The 14536-nt window shown below is 46.7% G+C and overlaps 1 protein-coding gene across 1 annotated transcript; it reads left to right on the top strand.

The window, feature by feature from the left end:
- Positions 1-9114: 9114 nt before the first annotated feature.
- LOC149358574 (muscle-specific protein 20-like) lies at positions 9115-14129 on the top strand. The gene is made up of 4 exons (XM_089570684.1): positions 9115-9402; positions 11888-12012; positions 12359-12563; positions 13149-14129. Exons 1-4 carry the CDS (start codon positions 9130-9132, stop codon positions 13326-13328), a joined length of 783 nt encoding a protein of 260 aa, XP_089426810.1. The 5' UTR covers positions 9115-9129; the 3' UTR covers positions 13329-14129.
- The last annotated feature ends 407 nt before the right edge of the window (positions 14130-14536 follow it).

The following is a 14536-nucleotide window of genomic DNA, read 5'->3' as shown; positions in this document are numbered from 1 at the left end:
TGCGCTGGCCATATTATTTTAGTTCCCGCGAATTCCGAAGCTTACCTTTACTTTTCAGAGTCGGCTAGTTTTGTACATGCCTAGTTGTGCGTGTTCGTATTAAATACAGCAAGGCTAGCGACTATAACTGTTTTTGTATTATATAGATGAACATATACGAAAACGTTGGTGCCTGTCAGGGGTATAGGAAAATCCTTGTTGCAGAGATACAGGGGAAAACACACAGGCTGACAACATATTATATACACAGCGGCAAGGTTGAAAAACACAGCACATGCTTAAGCATGTGCTGTGTTTTTCACAACGCAGCAGCCTGGTCATTCATATTCAGGAATCTTGTAGCCGTTATAACAGTAATAATCGAGAATCTCACACAGGGGATCAAAAACACCTAAGTGCGCACTAGAAAGGAACCAAAAACATTGAACTTCGGAGACAACATGCCTATCCTACATACTCACCAAGAGGAAAAATTGCTGGCGGTTTAACATTGCTAAGCAAGAAATATTGTGCGAAAGCATAGTTCTATGGAGGTGGACACCACCGCCACGTACCTGAAAGCGCATTTGAAGTGTCCACTGACACAGGGAGCCAGTTACGGGTGTCCTCGACGTTTTCATCGTCAATGCCAATTTAGCCAATGTACACCGACGGCCTGTGCTCCACTGCCGCGTCTCTGCGACAATGTTGCCAACGCCAGCGCGTATGGCTCTAGTTCCGTGTTTCTGCCACAACATTGTCCACGCCAGCGCACATCTCTCTGTCATTACCGCCACATAGCTCAAAGCGCGAATATTAGTTCGATAGTAGTATTGGTTGATCAAGACGGTGTGCATTGCACTGCGCAAGAGTGTGTGGCAGTTTAACACGAGGCCTGATCGGCTGCGGCAATAGCCTAGTGCTCTCGTGCAGCGGCCTGCGAAGCTGATCTGTTCGCGTTCCCGCAGGTTCGACTCACAGTCGTGAATATTTGATTTCTTTCTGTTACTATCACTGGGCACAAATCGACAAACACGGCAAGCATACAAAAATCCGAAGATCTTGCTCGGGTTTGACCGATAGCAATAATGCATTCGCACTTATACTTCGTTAGAGTACGGCAACCGCCTCCGGTGTGGCTCTAGCGCTGGCTGAGAACCAAGGGTGCCGGTTGGACACAAATTAGCAGAAGCCGCTCACAGTGCTTCGTGGGCGCGGTGCGGAACGTCCCCCGCATCGCAAAGCGTGAAACACGATTAGGAAGGCGCTCCTCCCACAATTCAGACAGCGTAGGTCATGGGGTGGAGAGCAGAAGCTGCTCAATAGAGCGCGTATGCCAAGGTTTCTTTCGTTCTGCACTCCCCGTCAGTGTGACGCAACGCGCCGACGCAACTCCGCGGTCGTTCTCACCGCGGTAAAGACGGGAAGACGTTTCCAGACGTGCTGTCAGGTTGCTCTAGACGGTGTGGTCCACGCACTGGGCAACGAAACTTGAGAAAAGGTTCCTGCCCTCAGTTGGCTGCGAACAGTGCCCGGATAAAATTACAAAAGAATATAAGTAAAAGTTTTCTTGAAACTATTTTGTTTTCTGGATGGCCTCAAGAAATGTTCCCCTCAGTAAGTTGTAGTAAATTTTCCCATGGGCAGCAAAAACCACTGCATAGAATTGGGGTTGTTTAAACTGCACTATTCTTTAGCACTGCAAGCGAGAAACCCTTATAATTCTGAGGTTAACTACCATTTCGTGCTTTTCTTCATTTTTCGTCACATACAAAGACACATTGCAGAGTTCAAAATTCGGAGAACGCGCAGAATTTTTCTGACGGCTTTTCAAAATTTTCCTATCAATGGGCTCGCTGTGATAAGTCCAGGCAATCGTTCCTCGATTGCAATAAATGTTACAGCCTTGCGACATGACGGTAACTAATAATAATGCTTTTTGAGCTCTAGACAGCTTAATATGTCCTTTCGGCTTCTGACTTTTTGTTACTCTCACGGAGTCATTCAGCACCGCCCCATACATGCACAAAAGTGACACTTGCTTGGGTTGCTAAAATGCTCTCCTCTGCGCTTATGCTACCGGAAAAGTAAAACCCAGTGGCCAAATATAAGCAGCATCACTAAGCGCGCATCACTGGCTCCCCCTCTGAGTTTCGCCACCTTTCAAAATAAAGTTTAATTTATCAATCAGTATGCAACATTCCCTTTCTAAATTCTCTCTTTGTGAGCCCTGCTCCTTTGTTTTATCTTTGTCGTATGGCACTTTGATCGTTTGATAAATGTAAAACATTTGTCTCCAACAAATCTCTGTTTTTTTTGTATTCTATCCACAGGAAACTTAGGAAACTCTGGAAACATTGAGTGCGCAAAAGAAATTAGAGGTAAAGTTTTAAAATCCTTAATATGTTACTAGAGCGATACAAAAAGTCTAGGGCTGTTTTGGCCCACCAGAATGAGAGCCCATGTTAGTTCACAACGTAATAATTGTTATAGTTCACGCGTTGTTTTAATCTTCCCTCTATTCACTGGCCTGCTTGTGGGGTGTTTACTGCAAAGTTTGCAAGCATCCAACATGATTTCGGCATGAACCGCTGAAAGAACTGTCGTATGTAAAATATTCAGACATTTTCTGAACCTTCAAAGGTAGAAACCTCAGGAAAGCGTGTTTCCTCACGCAACGGTCGTCTACGGGTTTGCTGCGGATTGAGGAGCTTCATTTAGTTTGCGCTTGCCAATAAGAGGGCTTTCTTAAGAAAATCTATTTTTCATACGCTACTAAGTAGACGAAAATAGAATGGGCATTGTTTTTCTCATTACTCAGTGTCTTCAAGCGTGAGCAAAGTATCCGTGCTTCTAATATGAGAATGTGCTGAAGAGTTTTATCGGTGACAAAGCATATGAGCACAGGCTAAAAGCGGTGTAATGCAGGTCAGAACAAAAATAAACAAGAATATCCAGGACTTAAAGTGTATTACCAGCTCGAAGTTCTGTCCTTCCTTGTTGTTTTCTTTTGTGTCGTCCTAATTTGCAATTTCTTCAGTTTGCTATTCAGACCAAACTTGCCACGTAAAAGTGATACTGTATACATTAACAATGCCAGCCACTGTACAGAAAGGCACTGTCACGTTCTTGAGAACTACCTGAGAACTGAGTACTGAGTACTATTCAGTAAGTTTTTGTTCGCTTTGAATTAGGAGTCCCCGTAGAAGCCCCGCGATGTTATTTAGAAGACGAAAACAACATTTCCTTATCTTGATCCCTTTTTCTCACGCAGAAACCATTAAAATATTTATTTTTCCCGTATGTTACCACAGAGTGGAACTCGTCGCCAGAAGCAGACAAGAGTAAGGATCGTTAAGACATGCATATGAAGGAAACAAACAGTCACTGAAACCAATGAAAGAATAGGAGAGTGTTTTCTATTTTTATTTCTGCTGTTTATCAACGGGAGATAAATAGTGCGATCATTCCTTACCTGAAATGAAATTAATAAGATGAAAAAAAAAATTAGAGGAGACAGTTCAACTCCGCCTTAAGGGCATGACGTGAAAGCGTTAAAGGGTTAATGCCCATATATGCGGAATTGGTCATTCTCTACTTTGCGTTAGATAGATCGCTGGGAGCCCTAGTACCTTTGCTGGCGCAGTGGTGCAGTGGGTAAGCAATGCGTCACCGCCCTGCGATAGCAGGTGCTACCACCGATGCGGCAGCACCACAAATTAAAAAAAAAAAAACATCCCCCGTGCACCTTGGTTTCGGTGATCGTTGGCTTCCGTCATGTATGTCATAACCAGCCCCTCTTTTCCCTCCTCTTCTCTGCCCAATAGCTTAACGGGGGCCTCGGTTCTGGCAGTCTTGATGCCATGGGCAGCATAAGAGGGTTCTCGTGCAGCTTCCACCCTCACCGTTCGATCACTCTCCTTCATGGCACTCATGTTAATACAGGACGTACTACGTCTGCCGCTATGGACGAGGGGGGCGCTGGTGAACACTCTCACGGTTCGATTACACTATATGTAAATACCCCCGAAAGCAGAAGATTGGACAGCTGTCGCCGTAGCCCAGTTGACAGAGCCCTGGGCGCGAAATTCAGAGGTCGTAGGTTCGGATCCCCCCCGACGACATGTGGTCGTTTTTTCTCCTGCTTTCTTATCAATTATATTTAAGCCATAAAACAATGCCGCTTAATTTTCATGTCTTCAAAACCACAAATTTAAGAAAGAAACATCACCTATGATCTTGGTTTCGGTGACTGTTTGCTTCCGTCATGAGCCCGAGTATAAAGAAAGAATGAAAATAAAGGCAGTTACATCGCATTTGTCATAAACAAAGCGGTAGATAGCTGCGGAACAATTTGTAATACATCGTTCTGGACATGCGCCCTGGTCTCAAATTATCAGATTTGCTGTACCCATGACATTTACTAAAGCGTACAATACTAGGCTTTGGAAAATGCATCCATACGTCGACATGTCTGTAAAGTAAACGCAGGACAGTCTAACCGAACTCCCTACAGGTGATTTCCTCATTAGCAGCGCCGTTTTTACAACAGGCCCACCACACAGGCGACAGCTAGCAACATGCAGGATACTTCGATCCTTGTCTGCTCCGCCTAGGTCCTTGAGCCCGGTCTCACACCGTTTCCCATAATGCATTCAGTACTCTGGAGCTTTTCCTGAGGCGTAACTGTATGACCACTCTAAAGGGTGCTCACAAATCTGTTGCGCACATTCCTCGCAGCATCCATTGACTGCGCCTGGATACAAAGACCGGCTGTGACACTGCTTCAATGAGCCTCTGCACCCTTTCCTTCAGCCTTGACCGTCTGGCGTTCACCGAACCAGACGGAGAGGAAGACCTGCCAAGGCTTCCTGTGCGCGCACGTGAGATGCGACGCTCGTTAAGCGACCGACGGTCTCAGTTGTTCCCGCGACGATTCATTAAACCGAACAGCTAGCTCTTGGTGCGATCGCGGCCGCACGGCTTGCGGCGGTGGCGTCGTTCACAGCCTCTCGTTTGCCAGGCCACGCGTATCTGCGGAGTTTTTTTTTTTTTTTTCTCCCGCCAGGGGCACTATTTATACCGGTGTTTCGCTTGTCTGCCGAACAGAACACAAAAGCCACGACTCCTGCGGTTTCGTAACAGCCGTCCGCGCGACTGATTCAGCGCCCTATTTTGGGCCAGAGGGGTGGTTAGGCAAGGGTATGAGGCGGGGGAGGGAGGGCGCCGGTTTCTACCTCCGGATCCGCCGTCTCGTTTCAACCGGCGTGTATCTGCGCCGGTCCGACGTCGCGTGAGGCCCGGGCGAACGTGTCGCGGTCAACATTCAGACGGCCACGCCGGTCGTTAAAAAATGCGAGCCTCCGCCATGACCGCAGCCGACGACAACGATTGGCACGCGTACCTCTGGCGTACCGGCTCCTTTTCTTCTTTCTTTCATTCATCTCAATTTTATTTTTATTTTTTTTTGTAACACACCTGTTGTTCGCTTTCCGCCTGGCCTGTTTCCGGCGGCTCCGCTGGATGGTGATATTTTGGGACCTAGAAATCTCTTTCTGAGCTCAGGATTTTTCGAAATCCGTTCTACGTAGCGCAATGACGAAAAGTTGGGAGCCTACCGGGCAGAAAGTTGGGAGCGCAAGAACATGTAACCAAAAACAAAATAAAACGAACAGAGACTGTATATGCCAGCTTGGCAGGTGTTAATCGTCGCAATCTACGCATTCAGCGCTCGGGGAATGTATTCTGCAATTCTAGCTGCTGGCGGCTGGCAGCAGCGCCCCCGTCGGTGTATATTTTCTTACACGCTAACGCAACAAGTGCCTCGATTTGTAACTGCGGGAAAAGGGGTGTTCTGGAACCTTTTTTCTTTGTTCTTTATTCAGACTTTACCCCGAATCGCCGGAAGCCGTTATAACAGAGGGGTTTAAGCACAGAAAACCTCACTCTTGATTAACACAGCACACTTACGTTTCAGTTAAATGAATCTACCCTAAAATAAGTTTGGAAGAGATGGAGTTCATGTAAGCGTCTGTGGTGGCATGATACTTGCGAATTTTAAGAATGCGGTCTGTGCGCCTGAAGAGGCTGTTTGAGATAGCTGTTGCTATCAATACCGGTTTTGCTATGCAGTATTGTTTATAAGAACGTAAGACAATTTCCTTCGGCGGGAGGCAAGAAGTTTCCATTCCAGCTCACCTTTCATAGCATTTCCAGTCCTTATTTAGCGTAGGCTGCAAGATTCTGAATTCTTTCAATGTTCTCAATGAGCGTCTCGCTCGAAGGATTCAGTCTTGCGACGAAGGCTAGGCCGCTGAGTGAGTGAGTGAGTGAGTGAGTGAGTGAGTGAGTGAGTGAGTGAGTGAGTGAGTGAGTGAGTGAGTGAGTGAGTGAGTGAGTGAGTGAGTGAGTGAGTGAGTGAGTGAGTGAGTGAGTGAGTGAGTGAGTGAGTGAGTGAGCGAGTGAGTGAGTGAGCGAGTGAGTGAGTGATTGAGTGAGTGAGTGAGTGAGTGAGTGAGTGAGTGAGTGAGTGAGTGAGTGAGTGAGTGAGTGAGTGAGTGAGTGAGTGAGTGAGTGAGTGAGTGAGTGAGTGAGTGAGTGAGTGAGTGAGTGAGTGAGTGAGTGAGTCAGTCAGTCAGTCAGTCAGTAAATCAGTCAATCAATCACAATCAGTCAGTCAGTCAGTCAGTCAGTCAGTCAGTCAGTCAGTCAGTCAGTCAGTCAGTCAGTCAGTCAGTCAGTCAGTCAGTCAGTCAGTCAGTCAGTCAGTCAGTCAGTCAGTCAGTCAGTCAGTCAGTCAGTCAGTCAGTGGAATTTTATGTTGTAGCCTCCTTCGCGGCATACAATGTGACTGGAAGTTACTAGTAAGCACCAAGTGGGCAAAATGACTTATACTGAAACATTGCTCTGATGGAACATTATCTCTTTCGAGAATAAAAGCATCCGAAAATAAATGCGCATTTTGTTCACTTGTTCCTCCTCACTTTTTCTCAGGGACATTTTTCTGCTCTCCATCCAGGCTTCCCCTTCATATGTAGCCGCGGTTCTGCACAGATAACTTAGCCTAGGCAGCGCAGTGTCGTTACCAATTTTTAGAACTAAAAGTTTAAATTTTAAACCAAAAAGTATTTTAAGTATTTGTCTGTTAGGTAATCGTCACGCTTGCACATGCTCTCTTCGTTTGCGCTGAAATATGCTGATAGCAGACAGGTCTCCGTTTCGATTCCGACTTCCATGCTACCACACCAGAAGCTAAGAGAGATGCCGCAGAGGAGTACACATCATAATGGACGAATAGCAGTGCCATCACAGCGTAATCATCTATAGCAAGCATGGCGTCAGTATGTTTGCTTTCATTGCATTCTGACCCTTAGAAAATAGTCTAGTAAAGAAGTAATAGAAGAGGGCGGCACACAGCGGTGTACCTAAATGATAATTCACTGACATGCGAATGTCAGTGAATTATCTTTTTTTCTCTTAATTCTTTTCTTGCCTACATTTTTTTTTTTTGCAAGACAATAAAAACGCAGGAAAACTGCAGCCGCAAACAACTGAAGAACTGAACAACAAATAAAGTCATACAAGCCACTACAATATCCTACATTAAGACAAATTCATTTTTTACATCAAAAAGTTATCTAGATGCACTAGTTCTATGCCTGCCACCTGTTTCCACCAGCGCAAGCTAGAGCGCCATATATAACGTCTCAGCCCCACAAGTGTGGCATTGAGCAACCGCCTAATATAAATGTCTTCGGTTAGTGCTCACGCTTACCGGATACTTTTCTCTTAGATAGTACATGCTTTGATTTGAGAGTAAGCGACTGATACGCGCACAAAAGTGGACACACATAACAGTTAAGGACTGTCTTTAACATTCCAGCGTGTGATGCCCCTTACTTTAGCCACAAAGAAGAGCGCAGTGACCCCAAGAAAACTGGCTTTACATGTAACACAAATTAGCTTATTTTGCTGTAGGCGCACATGAATTCGAATCAATAAATACGAAGTGACGAAAAACTTATTTTCTCTTTTTTTTTCTCGGGAATTATTTTGGCAAGTGATTTCAAATATTTTTTAGGGTTTGCTACTTCAACAATATGCGAAAAAATGTCAATATAAAGCCGCAAAAGAAGCTGACAGTATAATTGTTACAGGAGCACACTTTATTCCAGAGGCTTGTCTTGTCACTAATGCGCGGCAAACCTTATCGAAGCAATGGCATACCAGTCTAAGGCTATCAATAACGAACAAGAAGTCACAAATAATGCTACATTCTGCTCAACAAGCATTTTTTTTTTCCTGAAAGCAATCAAATCTGTTCAAACCATTTAAAGGGAAGCGCGAACTTTATAAAGTTCGTGTACCTCTACCTGTCTGCATATATGTGCACAGCTAGTGTTAACTCTGCTTCATCATTATCATCGTCATCATCAGCCTGACTACGCCCACTGCAGGGCAAAGACCTCCCCTATGTCTCTCCAATTAACCCTGTCCTTTGCCAGCTGCGCCCACCGTGTCCCGGCAAACTCCTTAATCTCATCCGCCCACCTAACTTTCTGCGCCCCCCTGCTATGCTTGCCTTCTCTTGGAATCCACTCCGTTGCTCTTAAGGACCAGCGGTTATCTTACTTTAGTATGGAAGACAAGCATCCATTCCACTTTCTCCGTTAGGATTCCGAGAGAAATTAGGGATATAAACTCCAATAAGTCCCGAATCAACATGACGAACGTAATCACCCCTTCCATCGAGAGATTTATTTGCTGCCTAAATTTCGAGTAAAGCCTGATTTACAGAGGTCCAGACACAATCACGTGCCGTTGACACCCGGACCCGTCGACACCTCATTTCACCAAGGGGATTCCTAGTCGAGTGACTCACTCTGGCACACTCACGATGACGTCAATGCTGCGCCTCAAAGCTTCACTCACCCCGAAAACAAACGAGGCCACAGCCGTCTTTCTTTACCCCCTCTTTTCTTTTCTTTCCGATGTATTATACGCGTTCACGGGTCGCGTCTGGGGCGTACGCAACACGACGCCATAGGTAAGCGCAGAGCGCTCCGTTCGCCATGGCGCACTCAAGGAAAGCCGAACCCTCGGCTAGGAGGAAGGCTCGCTGTCATTGGCCAATTTCCATCGCGGCCCGTTATGGGGGCACCCGTGACATCACCGCCGACCAATCGCGTGGCTCCGCGCGCACCCCGGGCTCTGACAGGAGCCCGTGACGACGGGGTATTTTTAGGAGGGCCCGGAGCCACCTTGGCCGCAGCGCATCCACTCACTGTGCCCAGTCGGAGTCCAGTGCTCGCCCCGAACGCACCACCGAAGAACGCATCCCCCGCTTTTGCGCACAAACGCACAACACTAGTCATGGCTAACCGCGGACCCGCCTACGGCCTCAGCGCCCAAGTCCAGAACAAGGTGAGTGCCTCCCAAGTGTGCAGCAGCGGCTCTCGGTGCTTGTGGACAGTACACCGCGTATGCCCCGGATTGTGGAAGCTGTTCGGCCGAAAGAAGACCGGTGAACGTCGTGAAGGCTGGGTGGCTAAACCGAGGAGGCCGAACCGAATGGCGGCTGTGTCAGTTGGAGTAGCGTTAGAGCCTTGGTCTAGACCTCCACAGACGGCTTTTCAGCGCAGTTAGACGATTCGAGGGGATAGCCGAAGCCGTCCGCTGAGCCGTTCGTTTGCATCTGTGGCAGAATAACGAGCCCGTCGGAGTGTCAATGGGCGAAAAGCAGAGTAGTTACTGATAGGTTATTGACAGTTTACTGCTTAACTGTTATTTATATTAAGACTTAGAAAAAAAAAAACAGATCCGATCAAATCAGAATTTGTCTACCGTAGTCCACTGTCACATCACAAACTTGACAGCTCAGTTAGTTCAAGGTAGTCCATAAAAATGGCAACAGTTCAGGACTACTGTGGCTAGTAACAAATACTCATATTTCGGTATCTTTCTGTGAAACGACATTTGCTGCGTGAAGACTGCTTGCATTGAACAATTCGCAGCTTTAGTATCGGCAACTAGGAGACCTGCGCATTCGCTGAGATGCGATACTCGTCGCAAGAAAACGCCCAGCCAGATTTTTCATCTTCCTATCCCGGAAAAAAAAAAATCTTGCGTATTTTGGAAAGACAAGCTGAGATGCAGCAATAGCAACGAAGGAGCTAGACAGCTTTACATCACAAACGCTAGGAACACCCGGCAGCACGACGAGTACTTCGTCACAGATGGCGGGCTGCCCGAAATTCTCCAGACGGTGACAAACGAGAAAAAAAGGTGCCGTTGCGTTTTTGAATGTCTAAAATTAGTGGCTGCATTACTCGGCAACCAAAATTGGCAGCCACCGACGCGACGCCCTCTCGCCGCCAAAAATAGCAACTGTCTGCGCGCTCAGCCAGCTGACACTTCCCACTGACCAAGTTCGAGTAAAATGACGGCGACGCCTTTGAGCCACCCAAGGTCTCTTTTCTGCGAAACCATACGTCTTCCCGAGTCTTTGACACTTCACCGCAAACTGCTCTGCGAGTTTTAGCTTCAGCTTTGCACTGTACCAGGTGTCGATGGGAGAGGCCAAATCTCCAGCTTCCTTGTACGCGTTCTCTCTCTCTCTCTCTCTCTCTACCTTTTTTTTTACAAAATGTGATCAGCAGAGAAGTCAGAACCCAAAGTATCTTCCAAACAAAGTAAAAATGCTCGGAGCACTGAATACAAACGTTTTTGATAACGAAAGTAGAGAGGCACTGTTCGTGGAACCGAGAACCGCAGCGTGCATGGGCGGGGTTGTTGTTTTTTTAGTAGAAAGAACAAATTCATTCTATCCAGAAAAATGTGTAGTTGAGATAGAGTGGGCAGCTTTCAATGGAAGTTATGATTATTTACGCTAAGCAGTGGCATTATGGAATGACGGGCAACACAGTTTATGTAGCGCGTACATAACGCGTATGCGGTCCAAATGAGCTAAGCTGATTATGAGGCAGACCACCGTCCTTCGAAATGTAAGTATCTTCGTTCTTGCGCCAATCAAGCATTTGTAACAGTTTCACTAGGTGAGTTAAAGAAACTCCGTAGTGTGCGTGACATACGCACTTCTCCACTATTCATTAAAGAGCCTCTGTCACACCTGCTCAATACTACAATTTTTCAGTAATTACAACAAATCCAGTTTTAGCTAACGTATAAGGCAGTCTTATCTTGTCAACGAAAGAAAAATGTGAATACAAGCCGTACTCAAAAAGAGCGCACATTACAGAAGGCAACAGATGATAGATTTGTGTTTAATGTCGACAACACTACGCAATTTCGAACCACATTTCCTGCGACATGCTTTGAAGTCATATAGGAATCTCCGAATGAACACTAAGCTGTCGATTGCTTTCTATAGGTACTTAAACATTTTTTGCAGCATTAAATCAATCTTTTTGTACAAGACAGCCAAACAGGTAGGAAGGCTAAGAGTCCTTTTGAAACAAAGGGACATAACTGTATCCTACGTAAACTCTGCCACAATAGAAGCGGTCACAGTCAAGCTTCTTCGCAATAGTATTTTGCCGGTCATTGCTCACGTTATCATTACCGTCAAAATCATTATCACCAGAGTTACGCCAGCCAGCAGGACCAGGACTACTACCGTTAGTCTTCATTCAGCATCATCCTGCTCCAATTGCGGATATGCTATTCTAGAAAATTTCCTAACCTCAAATCCTGATCTGATCCTCTGCCGCAGCTGACCAAGTTTGCCTTCCGTTGCTGTCAAATTTGTGGAAGTAATGTAGTTATATGCCTCGTCCTTGAAAGTCCATTCCCTCCTGTTTATTTAGCTGAGATGTCACAGAGCTCGGCTTTGATCCTTAATTTACGCTGTTCCGTTCCTTTTCAAGACGCAAACATTTTCTCACTGCAGATCGCCGGCAAGCGCGACCCGGCCCTCGAGGAGAGCATCATGCAGTGGATGGCCGCCATCCTGGGACAGCCCCTGCCCCAGGGCGACTTCGGCGACATCCTCCGCGACGGTGTCGTCCTCTGCAAGTAAGTGCTGCTGGACGATAACGCGATATTGCTGACTAGCCCTAGGCTTAACACGCACGGCACTGTGCATCCGGACATCGATGCAAAGCAAATCAATTGACAGCTATGCTGAAGACACAGGAAGAACGAAAAGAGATAGCAATGGAGAATAAGGGGATCAGAGAGTATTAAATGGCAGTTTGTCTTTATGTCCAATGAGTAAAGCGAGTTGAGGCCGTTCAAAAATAACACTTCGCACAAAACAGTCTTGGATTTCCCAACACAACATTGCAATATAGCAACAAGGTATACCACAGAAGGTGGGCAATGTGATTTAAGTGCCCTGGCGTATTGCGTCTGTTCGCAGCCTGATGAACAAGCTGATGCCCGGCTGCATCCCTAAGATCAACACCTCCGGCGGCCAGTTCAAGCTGATGGAGAACATCACCCACTTCCAGAACGCCGCCAAGCAGTGGGGCGTGCCCGAGATCGACGTCTTCCAGACCGTCGACCTCTGGGAGAAGAGGAACATCCCCCAGGTCGCCCAGTGCCTGATGGCCGTCGGCCGCGCCGTAAGTGCACCACATACACCGGAGAGGCGACGTCGCTTTAGATGTAGCATGGGAAGGTTCATCATCAGGCAAAGACGTCCTTAGCGCGCTGACACAAACAACAAATTTAACCTATTTCGGTACTGACGGGTGACTCTCGAGTACGTCAAGAGTGTAGCATTGTTATTTTTACTTTAAACGGCAGCCCGTTTTGACTGTGCCGAATGCGCAAATAAAAGACATGGCTATTCTGATGAAGTACACTACAGGAGCGCTAGCTGACAATGAACGACCGCGCAGTTTCACTCAAAGCGGTAAAGAAACCCCCACGGGGAAAAATATTTAAAGCCCATGTTCAGTAAAAAGTGACCATGTAATGGGCAAGCTCGACTGATCTGAGCAAGCATGGAAAGTTCAAGTTCAAACAACCATGGAAATGGCTGAACAGCTTACGCATTGCTTAAGTGTAGTGCCAGCATGCGAGGTAGTGGGAAGTGTATGCAAACACCATCCGTCTATCGCAGCCGTATCGCTCTCAGTGGCATAACACCACTTGGAACTTCGCACGCCTGCACTGTACTGACTTCAAGTTTTTACCGTTCTCAGTGCTACAGCCACCCCGAGTTCCGCGGACCCTGCCTGGGACCCAAGCCCGCCGAGGAGCAGAAGCGCGAGTGGACGCAGGAACAGCTGCGGGCGGGTGAAGGAATCATCAACCTGCAGTACGGCTCCAACAAGGGCGCCACCCAGAGCGGCCAGAACTTCGGCAACACCCGGCACATGTGAAGCGCTCGCCAAAAGCACAGCCCAGCAAGCCTTGCGGCTTGTCGCGCCCTCTGTTTACACGCAACAAAAACAACATCACGCGTCATCTGCGCCGCTGCTACCCTACAGCTGCACCGAGACAAGAGAAGAAACAACCGCGCGACCGCATGATGCAAGCCAACAGACTGTACACATTAAGTTATTGTTAAAAAAAAAATATGCACTTTTAAGTCGACGTTTTTTCTGCTCGCTCACTTGCTCTTCTTCCTTACCTAAAAGCTTCCGAAGTTCAAGCGAAAACCCTTCATTTTAGGAATACTACTGCTCTTCATCTTATAACCCCAACATCACGTTTGTGGAAAAGAGATATTAAACAGGGTTAATGAGGGTTCCTTTGCCGCCATTTGCATATTCTCCTTACCTTGTCTATCGCAGACGAAAAAAAAAAACAGGAAAGCAATATCAGTACCTTTGCTCCTTCCCTTTCTGTGTCCTTATGTATTTTTTGTCACAGCAGCCGCGCGCAATGAAGATCGATAATTTTTAGAAATATTTCGACAGCGCACTGTATTTCCAGCTTGCTGCTCTTTCTAGCTTGCTGTGTGTTACAGAAGCTCGGCGTTGTTGAAACCAGCCATGAAACAAAACAAAAAAATGCCGAGAAAGGAGCGTGGCTGGAAGTTCTCCGTTTTCTTTTCATCTCCTGAAGTTTCGCAAAGAGAACGCGAGCGAGAATTTCGGGCCCGTTCCTTTTCTGTGTATTTTTGTACTTTGACAAGTGACGCGAATGGTTCGAATAAACCGTTAAGAGTGACTGGTGAATACTGTGACTCAGACTCTGCCTGCTGCCGAAACGTTTGACCAACATAAAGTTTCAAGAAAAGTTACGGTGAACGTGAGGACGAGGAGTAGGCAGAAAAAAATTTTAATGAACAGAGTTTAAACAGAAAAATTGCTGATGCTTAGCTTTGGTTAAGCCTAGGTAATTGTGAAAGCATCCCCTTGGCTACGCAGGTTAAACGTAACACAACACAAGAATCTTGACTCGCGTCCGAAGTCTTCCATAGCTATACCGAAGAACCGGGGAGCAGGCGCTACTTTTCTCTACACCCGATAGCGCCTGGATGTCTGTGGATGACGTCATACCACACGCTGCAGTACACATCCATCACCGCAGCAAGGCCTGCAAGCTCTTGCAACTTGTACGACGTCAATCGCTTGCCGCCGTT

Source organism: Amblyomma mixtum, chromosome 2 (assembly GCF_055824585.1).
Source record: "Amblyomma mixtum isolate Tamu chromosome 2, ASM5582458v1, whole genome shotgun sequence".
In the NCBI taxonomy this organism is placed as follows: domain Eukaryota; kingdom Metazoa; phylum Arthropoda; class Arachnida; order Ixodida; family Ixodidae; genus Amblyomma; species Amblyomma mixtum.
The sequence above is the reverse complement of the archived record's forward strand: the minus strand, read 5'-3'. Positions and strand labels throughout refer to the sequence as shown.

Coding starts and splice junctions, on each gene's coding strand:
- LOC149358574 (XM_089570684.1), top strand. CDS start 9,130: ATGGGGGCACCCGTGACATCACCGCCGACCAATCGCGTGGCTCCGCGC. Junction 9,403..11,887: donor GCGCCCAAGTCCAGAACAAG/GTGAGTGCCTCC, acceptor TTCTCACTGCAG/ATCGCCGGCAAGCGCGACCC. Junction 12,564..13,148: donor TGATGGCCGTCGGCCGCGCC/GTAAGTGCACCA, acceptor TACCGTTCTCAG/TGCTACAGCCACCCCGAGTT.